Genomic DNA, 20,510 nt, shown 5'->3' on the forward strand with positions numbered 1-20,510 from the left:
GCTTAAAAACTAACTACTGTATAGTTGATTCTAGTAGGATGTGAAGGGCATAACTGTAATCCACACTACAGATTTCAACTGACTGAACAGTCATTCTGCCTCTGAGGGAAATCTGAGAATTGTAGCTTTTGGAGGGATGGGAAGTGAGCCAGAGGGTCCCTGAGAGTTCTCAGTACCTGCACCAAACTGCAGTCCCCAGTGCTCTAAATCCAGCATTGTCTTTTAGCGAAGACAGGCCTTGTCTCTCTCCTTTCCTGCCCAGAAACAAGAAGTCTTGCAAGAGAAAATGAGGTCTCCTTGCCCTCTGCATGCCCACAGGCAATTTTTCTCTCTTGTCTGCTGATTGGCAGAGAGTGTCCACCGCAGGACTCTGTTGTGGAGGCAAAACCACAGAGTGGTCTGGCTGTGAGAGCAGCGTGAGGACTTTGAAGAGAGCCAACTCAGCAGAAAGTTTTTTTCCCCCACAGCTTTAGGAAAGCAAGGTTTAAGGAGGCATTGTTGACACTCTTGCAAAGGCTCTCCACGCTTTTCTGTTCCCTGGGACTCAGCTTTGATTGTGTTCTCCACCCCCCTGCTCCCATGGCCTTTTAATTCCTTCTTACTGAATGTGTGGCTAAGCACAAAAGGGAACCTAAGAAGAATTCTATCCTGGAGGTAAAGCCGCTGCTACCTCTGGGCTTTGCCCCTTCAGTCTGACTGAATAGTTCATTGTAGAAAGACAGCTATGGGGTTGGAAAAGCTGTCAAGTTACAGCTGACTTAATGATAACCCAGCAGGGTTTTCAAAGCAAGAGGCGAACAGCGGTGCTTTGCTGTTGCCTTCCTCTGTGTAGCAGCCATGGTGTTCCCTGCCGGGGAGTAATGTTTGGAAAACTTGAGTGTTGAATTAAAATTGTGAGCAGTAGTTCCATATAGAAATTGCAGCTAGAAGACTTTCTGTTGAAACATGCTAATTTGCCTACGAAGCATGTCATCACGTTCCTGTTGAGCTCCAGTCTGGTTGAACTACTAGCAGTTTTTGCGAAGTCTTCTCATAGACGTCTGGACTTTAACCACTGGGCTTATGAACTTTATCCTTTAGAGACTTTCATGTAATGAACTGGACTAAGTCTTTAAATTGGTAACTCTTTTGCAATATATAAAGAAGACAACTGCAAGATTTGTGTATCAAGTGGTTTATTCAGTTGTGAATTGCTGCAACGTGATATTTGTGCGGTTCCCCTTGAGGATGGCATTTCTGTTGCTGCTCTTGACCCTGTTACTGATCTTACCCCTGGATTCTCTCTCATGGACCCTGGTTGGTCAGCCTGAGCACAACACTTGTCTTTGTCAGACCATTCAGAAATGGCCACCTGCTTCTGATCTGCTCACCTGACCTCTGGCCTGATGTGGGCAACTCGGTTCTGTCTGAACTTCTTCACAGTCCTGCATCTGAGGGAGAGAGGCCCTTCCCCCTTGTTTGGAAGGTTCCTCTGAGCCCATCTGCACCTTTCTTATGTTGCCATAACACATCCCGGGAGCCCACCAGCCTCACAGAACCAGAGCACACGCTGCCCGCACTCTTCCGGACATGTGCAGCCAGCATGAATGAGGGCAACACATGTATTGTGCAAAATAACCACTGGATTTGTCAGAATTTGCTCTCGGCTATACTGAAGTTGTACATTCATTCATTCAATTTCTGACTCACCCTTCCCTGCTTGTGCAGGCCTCAAGGTGAGTAACAAAACATGTTATAATAACAATAATCATAAATTCAAACAGTGCAGCACATACAACTTTAAGTTCCTGATCGTAGCAACAGATAACACCATAAAATTACAATAAATACATAAAATGTTCACATAAGGCAAAGATTTAGTCACGCTGGGGGAAGGCCAGAGACGGGGGCAAAGGGAGGGTGTGACGTGTCCTGATACAAAGATTTAGCCTAGGGGCTGGGGCTGTTGCTTCAGGTAGTCAAACAATTACTCCTAGTCCATAGGTAAGTTCCAGCAGTCAGTTTTAATGTCTGCAACAGTTAATTATTCTTCACACGTGCTCAGCTCAATCCTATAGACCCATGGAACAGGCTCATTAAGGCTTGTTACAGCTGTCTCTGCTCCCAGCGCCTTGCCTGCTGTCACCTTCTCCCCCAGGAAGGCCTTGAAGCTAGACTCTTGATCAGTAGGAGAGGGGGAAGAGCCTGCTGCAAGTATGTCGTCACTCAAAGAGCCCCCTGCAGCGCCTTCTTCTCCAGCCTGGCGTCTCATCTCCTTTCTCAGCATCTTGCCAGCTCCCCCTGCCCTTCTTCGCCTCCATTCCTTAAATTCCCTTCTCTCTCATCAGGACCCCACCCCCTTGTTAAGGAGCATTCCCTGGCTTCCCAGTTACAGAGGGGTTATGCATGCAAAACATGGTGATTGCTCATATCAGGATTGCAGGTGGCCTGCACAATTCTTGCGTGTGGTGGGTGGTCATTATTGCAGAGTAGGGGTCCCCAACTTTTTTGAGCCTGAGGACACTTCTGGAATTTGGACACAGCACGTTGGATTCAGCCAAATCTCTGCCGCTGGAGGCGGAGCCAGCCACAGAATGGCTGCTGCAGCTTACCTTCAGTCATACAGTGAAGATTCTTTTACCATACCGGTAGCTGCTGCCAATGCAACATTTTTTTAAAAGAAAAGAAAAAAAAACTTGCACAGCCAATCAGAAACCTTGCTGGGGGGGAAAGCCCCACTTGGCCTTGCCCGCTTTCTAAGGGAGGCTCCAGAAAAGGTACTGGTGGGCGTCATGGTGCCACACTGGGGACCCCCTATTGTAGAGTGTGAACTTTTTGCAATGTTTGGGAAAAGGTTCTCTGTACAGTAGACTCAGAAACAGCTGGGATTTTTGTTAGGGTGTGCCAGGAGGCTGTCATGGACAGAGCAGGGTAGGGGTTATTTGAGGAAGTTCCCTGGTGGGGAGAGGGGCAGCCAAGCAGCCATCTGGCTAAAGAGGGAATCCTACCTGGGGACATAAGATCTGGTTAAGATCAAAGTGGTGCAGAGCCGGAGATGAGGCTGTCCATTTCAGCCAGGCAAGCATTGTGGAGGGAGTGGGCCAGACCACTGCCCGTTGGATCTTCCTTAAGACCCTGTAGGTAGGAGAGCTCATCGTACATGAGAGGGACAAAACCAACATCTGAATCTTTGCAGCTAGAAATGTAGCCTGTTATTCCACATGGGAATAATAACAAATACACTATACAAACAAAAACATTCTTAAGTAAAAATGGAATTCGGAGGGGGGGGGAGAAGAATGGCAATTTGTACCTCTCAATCTGTGACTCATGGAGCTGTTAATAGAAATAGGTTATTTTACAGCATCAACTCTGGAGCTTTTTTCCCCATAGCACTGCCATGGCATTGAAAGTCCAAGCATCATATGGGCAAGCTGTAATGTCGACTGTGCCGCTGAAACTGTTGTCGGTCTGGAATTGGGTGCATGTGAGAGAGACTGGGTAGATGGGCATAGCCAGTGGCTTGGCTCACAATGTGCCGGTCTTGCAGTGTAAAACCATACGAAAGGCAGTTCCCATGCTGTTATCATACCTTGTAGAGCAGGGATGTCAAACATGTGGCCCGGGGGCTGAATCAGGCCCCCGCAGGGCTTCTATCAGGCCCACGAGCAACTCACTGTTGTCTGCTTCCTTCTCCCTCTCTTGCTTCCTTCTGCATCACAACTTGGTTTGCCAGGCTTGCTCAGTCGCACAGGAGCTACAGACAAAGCTCCTCCCTTGGGGAGGAAGTGGGGGGGGGAGGAGAACTAGCTTTGCCAGGCTCTCTCAGTTGCACAGCAGAGCTACTGAGCCAAGCCTCTCTTCCTTCTGTTGGCTGAGGTTCAGCAAACCAGTGAGGTGGATTAGGCTGAATGTGTGTGTTTGTCTGTGTACTTTATAAAGTTTATATCTCCCCTACTTGGCATTATATTTTATGACACACATGGCCCGGCCAGACAAGGTGAAGATCTGGCCCTCATAACAAATGAGTTTGACACCCCTGTTTTAGAGGGCACCTGTGTTGCTTCCAAATATGTGAGAGACAGTGTACGTGGCTCCCCATTCATCCCTCTCTAGCCTTCCCCTCTTACTATGACTTGGTAGGTGTTGATTGAAGTCCAGTGACAGGACCGCTGCACACATTCCTTTGTTCTGTATACTCCTTAAAACACGCTCTGTGGGAAATGCAGTCCCATGTTTTTACAAATACATTGATCACGGTTGTGTCGAGGAGGCATTGGGTACGCTCAGTGACAACTCCACTTGCCAATTTGTAATGTGTGAAACACTACAAACATTGACAAAAGGGTGGCTACAAATGGCCTCGGTTCTCTCTCCCTCAGAAGCTGCACATTAAGGGATTGGAAGCGTTGGAGCTAGAATAGCCATAAAACACTGCCTGCAACCCTCCCACAATTCCTGTTAGTTCAGCCTCGCTGAGAATTTCTATTTCTCTTCCCTCTGTGGCTTCAACACGCCAGCTTGAAATCCAAAATCACTGTAGAGTCTCAACCTTCTGACAATTTTTAAAGGGTTTCTAAGCTCTCATGGCTACAAGGCACAGACAAGACTTTAATGTCCTGTTCTCCAGAATTAGGGTCAGTTCCCCATGGAATGGTGCTGTGTCTGGATTTCTAATCTGAGGTGTTCTCCTTGGTAAGCTTTTTGTAAACCAGTTCTGAAATAATTTCCTGCAAATGTAAATGAGGGAACGCTGTAAACGTCCAAAGCGACATTCTTCTTTGCAGCGAGGATTAGTGTATTGGCTCCTCTCTTCTGTGGCACAAATGAAAGCCTGTTAAATTGGGTTGTGAGCACGTCTCTGTCCCCCCCGCCCCCAATCCTCTTGTCTCAGTCTGTCTCCCCCAGCCCTCGCAGGTTCATCAGACTAAAGGGCTTATTGGTGCTGAAATCCCATGGTGTATTTGCATAACAGCAGCTGCTCTGTGTTTAATACAAGAAGACTGTCCTCTTGAGTAATGGAGGCTTCCAAGGGAACACCAGCATCTTTCAGCAGCTTGAGTCTATTCTGGCAACCTGGACCCCATCTGATAAATGGCAGCTATGACACAGCTAGTTATCTACAGCTGTATTAGGAAACACTCCAGGTGGGGCGGCTGGAATGCAAAATGAGGTCTGCAGCTTCCGATTAAAGGGAGCTGCCTTCTGCCTTCACAGTTTACTCACATGGTCCCTTGATGGATGAGAAAATGCATATGCAGGGGGCTTCATTCTTGCTGCTTAAGTTGTCTGCAGCGGTTGGATTACTCATCCTTGCACTGAAATAGTCAGTTGTAGCTCTGTTCGTCTCATTTTTGGCAAGACTTCCACCTTGGTTGGTGGAATCTCTGTTTCCCTAGAGGAGCACAGTGACCAGCGAAGGATCCCTAGCAGCAGCATAGGGAACCCTTAGGGCAAGCATGGCTAGCTGAGAATGGCTGCTCTCTGATGATAACCTTACAATATTGATTATGTAAATAGATACTGGATGGTCCCAAAGTATCAATGGTCCAGCCAGAATCCTGATTTTCAGTCAATGTTTTCTTCTTAATCTGTCCTTGTGCAACTGCATTTCACCCAAAGACGTTGTGAAGAGAAACTGGAAGGTTTGCTGTGTGAATATTCACTCATTTGGTTCCTTATGCTTGCCTGAGTTTAGCTTTGTAAGACTGACGTGGCTCCTTTTCAGCAGAAGTTGCTACATAGAATGGCTGGTGACTCTATGAAGCACTCTAATTCCTAAATCAGTTAGATTTGAGTCCTGTAATACCTTATAAACTAGCAAAGGTTTCAGGGTATAAGCTTTAGAGAGTCCAAAACTCCCTATTTTCAATTCCTCCATTTGTTAAACAGAACAAAGCCATATATATATATATATATACACATACACACAAAGCATTTCCACAGATAATAATCATCCCTATTCTCTTTCTCGCGGAATAGTTTTGGAGAAGAAACCAATACCATCTTAAGGCTTGGTTCTCAAATAAAGAACAACCAAGTAAGAATGACTCCATCTGTTTGGTGGCTTCAAGCACTCTTTGGGGATTCTTTGTGGCCGTTTTCTGTGGAAGTCTCCACCACATCTGCAGGTTCCCATTGAGAGGGCAGGATTCTGGAATTACTTTTTATTTGTTTTTGAAAGGCTTCATAATTTTGCACCAGAACTGAGGAGCTGCTGTTGCTGAGTTCAGAGTTGATCAGCTCCCCACCACCACTATAACCGCGCCCTTAATACAGTATCTTCGCCAGTCCTGTTCGTGGTGTCCCCGTTTGCTTTGCATCTTCAACTCCTTTGCCCATCTGGAAATGCAGATCAGAGAGGAGGAAGCTGCCATAGTAAACCAAGAAAGGCCCAGAGCTTTTGCTGAAGGAGGAGAGGAGGTTTTTGTAATGTTGTAAAGAGAAATGTGACCAGAGGTGAGTATGGGGGGCAAGAAACTGGGTGGGCAAGAAGCCGATTCTTTGTGCTCATTCAACAGGGTAGTCGGTGATATTGTCAGTGGCTATAGAGCACATGCAAGGAAAAAAAGGCTTGGGGGAAAGAGGAAACATTCAGTCTTGGACATGTCTCCTGACTTGTATGCTACCATTCCAACTAAGCCATGCTTGAATCTTTCCCTCCAGTGAAAGAAAACTGTGAACAGCTTTGTCCTCCAACGGGAACAGATGTAAGGCTTCTTTAGGCTGGAAGAACTTCTTCCAGTCTTAGACAGGATACAAGCTATTAGCTTTAGGATGACGATAAAAGAAGAAGAGTTAGATTTATACCCCACCCTCACTCAGAGGCTTACAATCTCCTTCCCTTCCTCTTCCCACAACATACACTCTGTGAGGTAGGTGGGGCTGAGAGAGCTCTGAGAGAACTGTGACTGGCCCAACGTCATCCCAGCTTGGCTTCACTGTGGAGGAGTGGGGAATCACGACCCAGCTTCTCAGACTAGAGTCCACCACTCTTAACCACTACACCACTCTGGAAGAGCTGGCATGGAAATGCCTGGGAACAGAGTAGATGGCTGACCTAGCCCAGAATATTGTTCAGCTGGGGGGCAGAAGAGTGAAGGATTGTGCTGCTTTTGGGAAGAATGGGTGCTAGAAGTGCTTCTAGCACCCATTCTTCCCAAAAGCAGCACAATCCTTCACTCTTTGCCCAGCTGAACTTTTCTGGGTGGTAGCATTACTCTGTTCAGGCATTCCATGCCGCTTCCAGAGTGGTGTAGTGGTTAAGAGTGGTGGACTCCAGTCAGAAGAAGTGGGTGTGTTTCCCCACTCCTCCACGTGAAGCCTGCTGGGTGACCTTGGGCCAATTACAGTTTTCTCAGAACTTTTTCAGCCCCACTTGCCTCACGAGGTACACCTGTTGGGAGAGGAAGGGAAGGTGATTGTAATCTTCTTTGAGACTCCTTAGGGTTGAGAACAACAGAGTATAAAAACCAACCAACTCTTCTTCCCCATGCAAAGTGCAGGATGTAACCTTCTGTCATGAAGAACCCTACCTGGGAGGTCAAAGAATTGTACATCTGCCAGAAGTCTTTCCGATTTTGCATTTTCCAACTTTTTTCAAATCATGAAACCCTCCAAATGTTGGTTCGTTTCCTACCCCCCTTCCAGCTTCATTATGGTTTTTTAAAAAAAATGCAGCAGCCTTCCTCAGCCTTCTTTCATAACTATGAGCTGTTATGCTTCCCGGGTTCTACCTTCTGTATGGGATTTGATTTGACCTCCTTTGTTACCATACTTTGTTTGCATAATGATATAATTAACATAAATTGTGGTAATGACAGTATAAGTAAAGATTGCCAAGGAAAAAACTGGTAAAAAACCGTTACCTCACCTGGGAAGTTCAGTGAGTCCCGCTAAGCCTCGTTATAATTTTACCTCATTAAAGCTTCTCCAGTAAATAGAAAAACACATAATTTCCCCTGTAATCAGCTCCATTTCAGTGGCTAATGAAATTTCTCTTTTTCTGCACAGTCCTCTCTCCTTTCCCCGCAGAGCACCGAGCCCTTCAGCGGCTCTCGTTTTATCACGGTGCCATCTGTGGCCGGAACTGTTTTCTCTGTTGGTACCTCCCAGCATCAGGGTCGCAGCTGGCGGGATCTTGTTTTGGTAATGCCTCACACAAGGGGCTCAAAATCATCCTCTTTCTTTCCTGCCTTAACACCTTGCTACCTGATTCAGTCTTAACAGGCCCAGGTCATCTTAGCAAACAGCACGTAGGCCCAAAATGGTAGCCATGTTAGTCTGTCTGTAGCAGTAGAAAAGACCACTAGCACCTTGAAGACTAATAAAATCTGTGGCAGGGAATGAGCTTTTGTGAGTCATTGTGAGCCTTTAGTGAGACTTTATTATCTGTTCTCTAAAGACATGAGCAGTGACTCATGGAACCTCACCCTGCCACAGATTTTGTTAAAGTGCTATTCAACTCTTGCTCTTTTCTACAACAGCTAGGCCCATGTTTTGTGGTAAGATATTTCTCTGAAAAAGTTTCTTGGTTTATGGTATATTTAGTTTGCGGACAAAGGCACTAACTCTTGGGACCGTTTCAGTTTCTACAGCCATATTTAATGTCTGACTCCAGTGTATTCATTAACCAGATCTCCAAATGGGCCTTCAGTTCCCCCCACTTTGTGTGGAACTCCCCTCATTTTTAGAGATTCTACTTTATGTTCTTACCCAACATTTGAGTCCTTTGTTTACTGTCCTCTCCCTGTAATTGTTTGTGAATGTGCTTCGTCCAGAAGGTCAGTTTTTGATAATCACTACCTTGGCTACTCCCACGTCCTAGCATCTTGAATGACAACTTCCAATATCTGGAAATAGACAGGGAGGTTGATTTCTGAGTAGCCATTTGGCTGAAACAGTCTTAGTGTTACTCATGTGTAGTTTTTGCCTCAACCCGATTAAATCTTGAAGGTGGCTGTGAGGGAGGCTGGGCTTACAGAAGGCTGAATTGGATTATTTTTTAAACTACATATCTCTGAAAAAGTAAATCTTGATGCTTGGACTTCGTGGTCAACAGTAACAGAATCGGTTGCTTGCCATTAGAAGACCAAACCTTCTGCCAGCACTCTTCAAACCTCTCCCTCCAGTAATGCAGGGGAGGAATTCTAGCAGGAGCTCCTTTGCATATTAGGCCTCACACCCCTGATCTAGCCAATCCTCCAAGAGCTTACAAAAAAGAGCCTTGTAAGCTCTTGGAGAATTGACTACATCAGGGGTGTGTGGCCTAATATGCAAAGGAGCTCCTGCTAGAATTCCACCCCTGCCAGTAAGTAAGAAGAGCAGTCTGACATACAAAGAGACAGGCTGGCCTGCCCTTGAGCTTAACATGAAGGGACATACCGAGGAGCAGTCTGACCATTTTGGATAATGACAAGCCCCAAGACCTGTGGCTTTGTCCAAGGGAAAATCCCTGTGGCTTTGGTGTGTGGCCTGTGGTGCCAGCATCTCTTCTTTCAAGCTGTTTTGACCGTGATGCAAGAAAACGATTCCTGTGGTCTTTGCAGCCAACACCATGGTCTCAGTTGGAAAAGGCGGGTGTACACGAGCCGCCCTGAGCCCCCCTCGGTGGGGAGGGCGAGATATAAATCGAATAAATAAATAAACTAGTCTCCTTTTTCTTCAGTAAAGAGCTTGGAGAAACCGATATGGCTGAGAAGCCCAAACCTTTATGATTTAAGCAACAGGGCATGACTAACTGGGGTCTGCTTCACAATGGAAACATCACAGGCAAGAGCCCCAATTTGTTGATCTTGCTCCATGAGGAAAAGGTAGATATTCCCCAGCCACCATTCACTCATAAAACCAAACCAAAGAGAACTTCTTGTTGTCGGCTACAACATAGGTTGTCTTGACTGAGAGGTCGTTGCTATTTATTTTTTTATTCTGCTGTTGTTAAAATGTTGATTTTAGCAGTTTTATGAACCGCTTTTGTACAGAAGCCAAATGTTGACGTTGACGTGTTTGCGGTTGTATCAACCTTAACAGCCCCTTAATAATTTACAGTTGCTAGATCGTAACAAGTATTGTGACAGCTGGCAAATTAAATGAGATTGCAGCAAAAAGCATAAAATCGCGATCAGATCAGAGTGGGAAAAAATTAACCAACCATGTGTGTAATGTGATTAATATTACTAATCATGGAAGTAATTGAAAGAAATATAGGTGCTCTTTGATTGTTCTGGGCATTTTTTAAAATGCACATTATCCTTTGGTAATGCCTCCAGTAACCTGGCAAGGCCAGCCACTATAATAATCCTTATCCCAGAAGTCTGTGACAGAAAAGGAAGTTTCAAATTGATAGCTTTCCAGCTTACAGCATGGAACTCTTACCATGCAATCCTAAGCACCATTTCTTGTGAGTAAACATCACCGAATAGACTGGTGTAGGTTTCTGGGTAATGTGCTTAGCATGGCTCTGTTGGCCACTCTGTTAGCCCTACCCCTCTTCTGACTGATATTCAATGAAATAAAGTCCTTCTTTCATTCAGTACTCACAAAGCCTTTGGCAGACAGAACTTTCTTTGCATGGGAATTTGAACATCTCTCCCCTCTAATCATTATATGACACAGGTTTAAACGTACGTATTGTCTCCTTATTCTAAGAACCAATACCAAATGCATTTTGGCATCTGGCCTTTCTCAGAGGTATAATTTATTCAAACTCCATTATTTATTTATTTATTAAGTTAGATTTATATCCCACCCATTCTACAAAGACTCAAGGCAGCTAACATCATAAAATAAACAATATTAAAACAGTAAAACAATCAGGTAAAATCACAATGGTGCTGATTTAACAATAGCATACACAAAACTAATCATACACAAAATGGACCTTATGCTAAGATGTTCACCTGTAGAGTAAGTGGTTTCAGATTTTCTTTTGATACAACATGGGCAACTCATCAAGATGTAAAATATTTCCTTGACCCATGGAACGTTTTGGTGCAATCTGAAATGCTCGTGTATAACCATAAAAGAATCAGTAAGGTCCATTCTGTATATGATTAGTTTTATGTACATTTGCCTTTCTATTGGGATTAGGTACTTTTATGCTGAACCACAGGACAGTTGTTTTTAAATTATACTTTAGCGCTTCTGATTGTATTATTAAATTATATGTAACATTTTGTACATTTGTACTATGTGCATAGTTATATTTTATTCCCTTTTTCTTTGTTCCAACCTTTTTAGTTACCTAACAATCTGTACTGGCCAGGTGCACATTTTTTAGTTTTGTGTAGGTGTGTGTAAGTGAGATCTGACCAATCTCAAGCACTGAGTGAGAATACGAAGCTTCCCTCCCTAGTCTGTCCTAATACTGACCGGTTTGGGGCATAGAGCTCTAGCCCTGGGATCTTTCTCTTTCCAAACGAACCCCTGGGTGCAGCACTTCTGAAAACCCTTTTGCACATGACACAGAGCAAAGCTGGAATTGTTACCGAAAGGGGCACTTGTCTGGGAAACCCCACCTGTTCCTGGCTGGCAAACGTGAGAGGGTTTGTTGTGCACACGTTTCCAAACACTGTGATGTGCCCCTGCTGTTAAGAACATAAGAGAAGCCATGTTGGATCAGGCCAATGGCCCATCCAGTCCAATGTCACACAGTGGCCAAAAAACCCCAAAAAACCAAGTGCCATCAGAAGGTTCACAAGTGGGTCTAGAAGCCCTTCCACTTTGCCCCCCCCCCCCCGGTTAATTTACACTTCATATTTTCAGCAGTATCCTTTAAAATATCACTGGGGTGCTTTCTTCAAGAGCCATAATTGGGAATCAGCCCTCTGCTGAGCTGCTGTGACCATGCCTGTCTCTTCCCTTAGTGCTGTCCCTGTTGGCCACGCTGACAGGAGCCCTAAATGAAGAAGCTGTGCGTGGCTGGGAACTTCCACTTCCTGCCAGGCATCTTTGAAGGCCAAATTTGAGTTTTCACTGTTCACCCATTGGGCAGGGGGAAAGCTGGATTCTGTTTCTGTTTTCCTGCCCCTTGGTGCTGACGTCTGACAGAAAGCCAATGTCCTTCTCTTCCTTCCCTGCCCCCCCCCCCCAATTTTTTTTTTTTAAATGAGGCACTGGTTTGAAGCAAGAGCTTGTCTATAGTGGCTGCCACTTCCAAGCATCTTAAAACAGCAGTTGGAAAAGCCTGTTTTCAGAACAGCAAGGGCAGAGCTATTTTTATATCGATCCCTGCCGGCATTTGGCTCTTGTCTGCAGGCCTTTCTTGCGCTGTTGAAAGCTAGAATTCTAGTTAAGGGAAGCCGAGATGATTTTATTGTTTGACTGTGGCGGAGCTGAGCTTTTACGGAACACGCTGACTAACTCCAGCATGATTTTCATAGCACTCGGCAGCAGTGCTTGAGCAAACCTGGTTTATCCACGCAGCAGAACGAGGTGATAAAGCCCAGTGGTGGTAGCTCCAGGGATCTTTCCCGCTTCAGGATGTGGGACTGTGAGGGAACGCTAGTGCTGTTTTTTTGAAGGCTGCTGCATAAAATATTCCTCACGAGGGGGAAAAAATGATCACCTCAGGGAGCGAGGTTCTAGCTCAGCCACTCCCTGCTGTGCCAGTTCTCTGTTGCATGGATTTTTTTAATGACTGTAAAATTGCATTCCCCAGCTGTGGACTGAAGTGATACATTCCATTCTAGCATCCTGGGACTCCACCGTCTCAATACAAATATTGATGTATTTATTAATATCTGTATATCTGTATATATTGCTGTTAGCCTCCCTGAGTGGTATTTCAAGATCTAAATCCATGACTCAAGCACATTCTGTTATATGCTTATGGAGATTTAAAATATATATATATAGGAAAACTGCAGTGTGGGGCGAGATCTTTTCTTCCCAAACCATTTCATTTAAGACATGTTTTCAGTTGCAGAATAACATGTGATATGTAGCTCCCACTAGCATTGGATGACACACATTTGGGAAGGGGCAAGCCCCACCTTCTCAGGAACAGGCAGGGGGAGGTCTTGGTGGGGGGGTCGTAAGTGGGAGGAGTTCATGTGCCCAGGGACAGAACCAAGGGTCGAAGGATGGAGGCATCAGGAAATACTGATTCATCTGTGGTGCTCAGCTCTCTCGCTTTCTCTGTGCACCCTTTGGCTCAGGAGATATTAGGAGGGAAGGGGAAAATGAAGCCAAGGACAGCTGCACTATTTAGAGAAATGGCTTTTAAGGCACTGAAAAGCCATGGCTAAAAATGAAAATTTACAATCAGCTGCAAGCCTAGAGCTTCAGAAGTGACTTTTGCAGCAAATTGCTCTAAAAGGCACTAAACAATAAAAAAGCCCAAAACAAATAAAAACAGCCTTTCTCTCCTGTACCCCATTATATGAAAAGAGCCTTCGCCAGCCAAAAGTCATGCCCTCGGAAAACTGGCCAGATCACAGCCCCAGGCTCCGCTGTAAGAGAGAATGAATCGGTCTATCTTGCAGGATTTTGCAGTGTTGGCACAACCAGACGTGAAAATTGTTTTCGGTTTTAACCAACGTGGTGTTTTCTCTCTTTTTTATCTCTTCTTTCAGGAGAACTGTACAGGGCCTCTTTAAGGAAGCAGCGCTATCCTGCACAAGGCAGCATTGAGATTCATGAAGACAGTGAGGTGAGACCTTTGCCCCAACATTCTTCAGGCAGCTGCTGGTCCAACAGTGCTGGGATTTTACTAAGCAGCATACTCCTTATGTCCACCATAAAGTTTGGCAGGAGAAGAGATTTCCATTGAAAAAGTGGCTCCTTCCAGGAGACCAGTTGAAATCGGAGTGGTGGCAGCCATATTGCAGCTGAGCAGTGCTGTTGTTTCCACAGTTGCTGCGGATTCCAAGTCGCATCCTGCCCTTGCTGTAGATGAGGAGGGGTGGGGCTGAATGCCTTCATGCTGGGCAGACATACTGTCCTTCCATGCAAGCTTTGTTGTGACTTCAGAGGGCAGCATCGTGGTGCTTTTTCCTCCGCTACAAGCTGGCAAATCCTCAGATTCATTGCTTTCCCCTTGCATGGTGTCACAACATTTTTGGTTAGAGGATGTCTAAATTTGCCAATAGGGTTCCCAGCTCCAGGTTGTGAAGTACCTGGAGATGTTGGGGGTGGAGCCTGAGGAGGGCGGGTCTTGGGGAAGGAAGGGACTTCAGTGGGGTATAAGGCCTTAGAGTCTGCTTTCCTAATGGTCATTTCTCTAGGCGAACTAAGAGTTGCAGTCCCAAATCTCCAGCCGCCATGTCAAAGTTAGCAACCCTATTTGTTGATTTTGTGGGAATATGTTGACCAGTTGTTCCCTGAAATGCTGAGAACACCTTTGCCCAGTCAAACGGAATGAATGTTTTCCTGCGTAAGTTCTCGTGTTTTAATTCCATCCTTCCTCCAAGGAGCTCATGGCAGGCTGAGGCCGCTTAGAGATTTGAGGACTGGCTCAAGAAGGCTGTTTAAGGCCCACCAGGTTCTGCAAAAGCTGGAATCTCTGGTCTCAAGTGGAGGGCTTTTCCTATTGAATGTAATTCAGTTCATTAAAATGTTGATCCCATGACTTTTTGGTCTATCAGGAACCCTGTTCCTGGGTAGCTTACAAAATGCATCACAATCATACGGTTACCAATAAAACAATCTCAAAACATCAAAAGATGTTAGACCGGTAGATTGAAACCAAGATAAGCCATCTACAGAATGAAAATGGGAGATCAAGTTGAGTTAAGCCCTCCTAAACAACACAGGCTCTGACAATTTACAGATGCTTAATGAAGACCCCTTTCAGAAGAGGGTTCCATATTCCTGGTGGTGGCATCAAGAAGAATTCTTTCATGGGTCATTTTGTGTCCCAGAGGGACAGAGGGCACATTCACGTCAGATGATCTTGGTGTCCAGATAGACTTCTCCCCTGTTAAACTATTGAGAAGGTTTTATAGAACTAGTTTGAAGGACAAAATTGGATGTTCTAGGTTTGATTAACCAGATAGTCTCCTGACGATACTACAGCCACTGCCATATAATAATTGTTATTATTACCCAGAAACTCAGGAGAACAGATGTGGTTTCCCCATATTCCATTTTATTCTTCCAACAACCCCTTTAAGTTAGGTTAAGACTGAGAGAGTATAACTGGAGACAGTATAACTTTGTGGCTGAGCAGGAATTTGAATCCAGATCTTCCCCATCCCAGTCTGACCACTATACCACCCTGGCTCTTAGTAGAGATGCCTACCCTTGGCTTCTGTATTTCCTTAATTTTGTTAGATTCTGCCCTCTGGTACCTTTTCTTCCCATAACAGGTATGTCACTCACAACCCTAACCACAAATCTCAAAATCCTTCATATTCAGCCCGCCAATTCTTCCCAAATCTATCACAGAAGGCTTGGCTCTTTTGAATTAACATCTGTTTTTCTCTTTCTCTATAGGAAGGAGGTCAGCAAAGGAGCAGTAAAACTCACGTCCTGATTCTCATTCTTCACGGGGGCAACATCTTGGATACGGGAGGAGGGGAGGCAAGCAACAAGACAGGAGACATCAACACCTTCACGGCAGTGTTTGAGAAGGTGACGCAAGCCCATTTCCCTGCTGCTTTTGGCCACATCTTAATCAGGCTTGTCCCCTGCCCAGCTGTCTGCTCAGAGGCCTTCTCTCTCGTTGCCAAGTGAGTTCTGTGCTTACTTGCTTATGCCTGCTTTGCTTTCAATAGGTTAAACCCTCGCTAAGGAGGGAAGGGGCCCATGGCTCAATTGTAGAGCATCTGCTTGGTATGCAGAAGACCCCAGGTTCAATCCCCAACGTCTCCATTTCAAAAAATACGGGTAACAGGTGAAGTGAAAGATCTCATCCTGAGAACCTGGAGAGCTGGCTGCCAGTCTGAGTAGACCAGGATCCCCCAACATGATGTCTGTCAGTGTCATGGTACCCACTGACACCTTCTTTAGAATGTGGGTGGGTCCAGGTGGAGCTTTTGCTCAGCAAGGGTTCTGATTGGCCTTTGGAGATTTGATTGGTTGCGCAGATTTTAGGAAATGTTGCTTTGTCACCACAGCAGCACTGTGCAGTTGAAGGTAAATTGTGGCAGCCATTTAGTAGCTGGCTCTGCCTCCTGTGGGAGCCATTCTGTGGCAGCCATTTTGCAGCAGTGTCTACCATGCTGTGTCAGAATTCCAGAGTTACTCACAGGCTCAAAAAGTCTGGGGACCCAAGAAGTAGACAGTACTGACCTCGATAAGCCAGTGATCTGATTCAGTATAAGGAGGCTTCATGTGTCCACGTGTGAGGAGGGGAACTTCTTGAGGGCAAATGTTCCAGGTGGGTCCTGGTGAAAATATCTGGACAACTGTATGTTAAGGTCTTGGGGACAGATGGACCGTCTTACTTCAGACAAGCCACTCTCTGCCTCAGTTCCCTAGCTGGAAATGGAAACAACCTGCAGTCACTGAGAAGCTGTCATTGACAGGAGCAAGCAGAGAATCACGTTTGTGGGCCTAAATATCCTGGCTTTAGTAAATTTAAATAATAGCCCCGAATCTGAAACATTGACCTTTCACATTAAAAATAATTTAACGAGAGTGACGCTTTAACCGGCAGCTTGTGCCACGTCAGGTGGCTTGTTTTAATACTGTGGCTTTTCATAACTCCTGAAGGGAATTCTCAGAGTCCAGATTTATGGAAGTAAAAAACCCGCCATTATGGCATTTCAGCTGAAGAACGAGTCTTGGTGAAAATGAAATGCCGCTTTCAAGAATAGGAATATTCAGCCTATCGCCCCACAGGGATGGGCTTAGTCTAATATTTACTGCCGTTTGGAAAGCTCAGACATGCTGCTTAACTCAGAGTCCCTTAGCTGAGCCTGATAAGGAGGCAGGGAAGGGGTGAAGCGACACAGAAACAATTATGGGGGAAGTTAGCGAAAGACCCACGTTCACCTTGATTTGAGCTACTGCTATGGGAGGTAGTCACTGCCTATGGGGGAAAGTGTGGGGAAAATTTGTTCCCTGCCTCAGAGTTACAGTTGGCGAAGGCTACTATGTCAGATACATGAAGTGCACTATACCGAAAAGACTTCTGATTCTCAGTGGAAACACAGGGTTGGATCCAGTCACTCACTTCAGTTAACCTGGATCATAGGATTCCCTTTCACTAGGTATTCCTTCAACAGGAAAACACTTCCTCCAGTTGAGGAAGAGTTTTTTTTTTCTGATAAGACAAAAGTCTTCCTTTGTTGCAGACTTTGGTAGTAGGGATTGATAAGATGCAAGGGAGTCATAGGGTTGTATCCCTGTGCAAGGGTGTCATAGGGTTGTATCCTGCTAGCTTTTCCTCTGGTGGAAAAAAAAGGGAGGCAGGGTCCCCTTTATCCATCCTGTGCTGGGGTTTACCAACAAAAGCTGTATGTGAAACTGTTGTGAGGAAGAGGACTGGGTGGCACATTCAAGTAGATCCAACCCATAGGATTCAACCATCGAGATCTGTTGCTTGGCTGTGATGTCAGATGCCTCTGAAAACCAGGGTCAGTCAGGCACACCTGGAATCAAGAGGATTATGGCAAAACGTTTTTGCCAACTAGTGTTTCACTGGGGCTGGAGAATACCATGCTCTGTGGGGATCGCCTCAGCTGCCCCATGCTATACAAGACGGATTTCTGCAGCCCATTGAAGACTTCTAGTTCTGTCCTATGCAAGATTTCATTCTATGCTGGTGGAGGGAAAGTGAGAGATGGGTCATCTAATCATGACCCTCTTTGCCTTCTACCTGGGATTTTTACTTTTCTATTCTGGTGGTAGAAGGAGCCCCGTGGCGTAGAGTGGTAAAGCTGCAGTACTGCAGTTGGAGCTCTCTGCTCACAACCTGAGTTCGATCCCGGCAGAAGCTGGGTTCAGGTAGCTGGCTCAAGGTTGACTCAGCTGTCCATCCTCCCGAAGTCAGTAAAATGAGTACCCAGCTTGTTGGGGGTAAAGTGTAGATAACTGGGGGAGGCAATGGCAAACCACCCCGTAAGAAGTCTGCCATGAAAACGTTATGATGCAACGTCACCCCAGAGTCAGAAATGACTGGTGCTTCCACAGGGGACTATCTTATTCTAGTGGTGGTTCTGCTTCTCTTTCCTCAAGAGGAGTAATCTAGGAGGCATTCCAGCATTTTGAGAAACTGCCTATACATTGAACTGGGCTAGCTGTCTTTTAAAATCTTGCCGTTACAGTAGTTGTTCCATGTACTGTACATTCAGAAATGAAATGGAACCTCTCCCCCCCACACCCTACAACAATCAATGTCATCAACGTAATTGGCAGTTAGTAAACGGACAAATGCCTCCTGCTCCAATTGCTGAGTCGCTGCGCATCTCTGCACCAACCAACATTAATTTATTTAAACTGCAGTGAAAATGGTTGGATTTTGCTGGCTTGTTCCTCGAGCTTCTTTGTGCTCAGAGATTCATAATCGAAATGGCAACATGTCCTGGGTCACTTTGACCGAATGGCCAGGGGAACGGTGTGGCCTGTGTTCTTTAAAGAACAGAAACAGGCATGTAGTGCTTGGGAACGGACTTATAAGTAAAACAACTCCCAGAATACTAGAACTCAAGGACATCCAGTGAGGCTGATGGGCAGTAGATTCAGGATGGATAAAAGGAAATACCTCTTTACACAGCAAGGGATTGAAATGTGGAATTTGCTGCCAGAGGATGTGGTGATGGCCACAGGCAGAGATGGTTTTAAAAGGCTATTAGACAGATTCACGGAGGATAGGACTATTAGTGGCTGCTAGCCATGGTGACTAAAGGGAACCACACCCAGAGGCAGTCACCCTCTAAATCCCATTGCCAAGAAGCAACATCAGGGGAAAAGCTCTATTGTTGGTCCTCCAGAGGAACTGGTTGGTCACTGTGTGAGACAGGATGCTGGACTTGATGGACAACAGGTCTGATCCAGCAGGGCCTCTTATGTTCTTAACCACAGCTGCTTCACTTTATTTCAGGAAAATCTGGGGGTGTGCTGGAGTTTTTCATCCTGAAAAACATTTTCAGCAAGGGCTGTGAAAAGGCTTTCTCTTAGGGTTTCTTGCTGATTCTCCTTTAGCTAGCTTTTGCCCTTGATGGTGACATCATATTGTTGAGTGTGACTGGCAATATACAGTTACAATCCCTTTGACTACATGATCCCTGGCTAATTCTGGAAGAACGAAGGAATGCTGTAATTAGAACACGGTCTTCCAGGTACAGACTGCGAGAAAACAACACCTGTAAGCATGATCAAAAGAAAAAAATATGAATATTCAAACAATAGAAGGGTTCCCCACCCCCTAGGAAATCTCTCACCTAGCCTGGAAGGATACATTTTGATCCCAGAGATCAAAAAGTGAGCGTGTAAGATGCAGCTCTAAATTTAATTATAAGCTCAGCTGACTCCTGCAAATTGGGCAGAGCAGTTGGAAGGAGAACGTAGTCGCCCCTTCTCATCTCGCAGCATTTTCTTGATGCTGTCTTTGCAAACGAGGTGAAGAAGCAGAGACTGGTAATCAAGAAGCGCCACCCGAACTGCACATCACTTCCAAAGGATCTGGAAAAGGGCTGCTCTCCCAGCTTTCTGTTCCTTATTTTGAGTTCCCAGCACTCTACCCTTCCAGATGACCACTTGCAAAACCTTTGGGAGTTCTACTCATTCTGCTTAGACCTACAAATGTACCCAAGGTGCCATGAGGATGGTGTTGTGCCATCGGCCTGACTGCAATTCAGAGGGCTTGTTCTCTAAAGAGGAAGAGGGAAACCCCCCCTCCCACACACACACACCTGCCGCTGGAAACCAGGAGGAGTCAACAACACCTCCTGAGGACACTGAACAACCTACCTAGAAGGCGGTCCCCATCAACCCTACTTAGTCCTGGCAAGCAGGAATGCATCCTTTGCCATGCGCCAAGGCTAACTGAGCAGTCACCTCTGGCACCCCAAGAGCAGGCAGGGCAGCCTGAGCCCAGGTTAAAGTTCATTCCAGAGCTCATCTTTCCTCCCTCGAATGGGCAAAAACCTTCTCCTTCCTACACTTCAAGCTCTAGTTCATATGAACATATGAAGCTACCTTATACTGAGTCAGACCCTCTGTCCATCAAAGTCAATATTGTCTACTCAGATTGGCAGCGGCTCTCCAGGGTCTCAAGCTGAGTTTTTTCACACCTATTTGTCTGGACCCTTTTTAGTTGGAGATGTCGGAGATTGAACCTGGGACCCTCTGCTTACCAAGCAGATCCTCTACCACTGAGCCACCATTCATGCCTCTCTTCCCAGGGGATAGGACGAGGAACGCTCCCTCTGGCCCCTACAAGCTGTTTCTGTGGGTGAAACGGCGACAGTTTCTGGCCCGCTCGTGCCTGAGGCAGTACTTCGAGAGTAGCCCCAACGCAGTAAAATGGGAAGAGCAATGTCAGGCCCTCGGCTGCTTCACAAGGCATTATCCTGTTTCTTCTGTGGGGCTGTGGGAGGTGGCTTATGGCTCTGAAACTCGACAGCAGTGTGAGAACCTCCAGC

At 45.8% G+C, this 20,510-nt stretch overlaps 1 protein-coding gene across 1 annotated transcript in view; it reads left to right on the forward strand.

The window, feature by feature from the left end:
* PITPNM3 (PITPNM family member 3) overlaps positions 1 to 20,510 on the forward strand; it is a 128,748-nt gene that overhangs the window by 76,624 nt on the left and 31,614 nt on the right. Inside the window, exons 5-6 of the mRNA XM_060259155.1 lie at positions 13,554 to 13,630; positions 15,415 to 15,650. Of these exons, the coding sequence (XP_060115138.1) occupies positions 13,554 to 13,630; positions 15,415 to 15,650 (313 nt within the window). The remainder of the gene's footprint in view (positions 1 to 13,553; positions 13,631 to 15,414; positions 15,651 to 20,510) is intronic.

This window comes from Heteronotia binoei, chromosome 18 (assembly GCF_032191835.1).
Source record: "Heteronotia binoei isolate CCM8104 ecotype False Entrance Well chromosome 18, APGP_CSIRO_Hbin_v1, whole genome shotgun sequence".
Classification (NCBI taxonomy): Eukaryota; Metazoa; Chordata; class Lepidosauria; order Squamata; family Gekkonidae; genus Heteronotia; species Heteronotia binoei.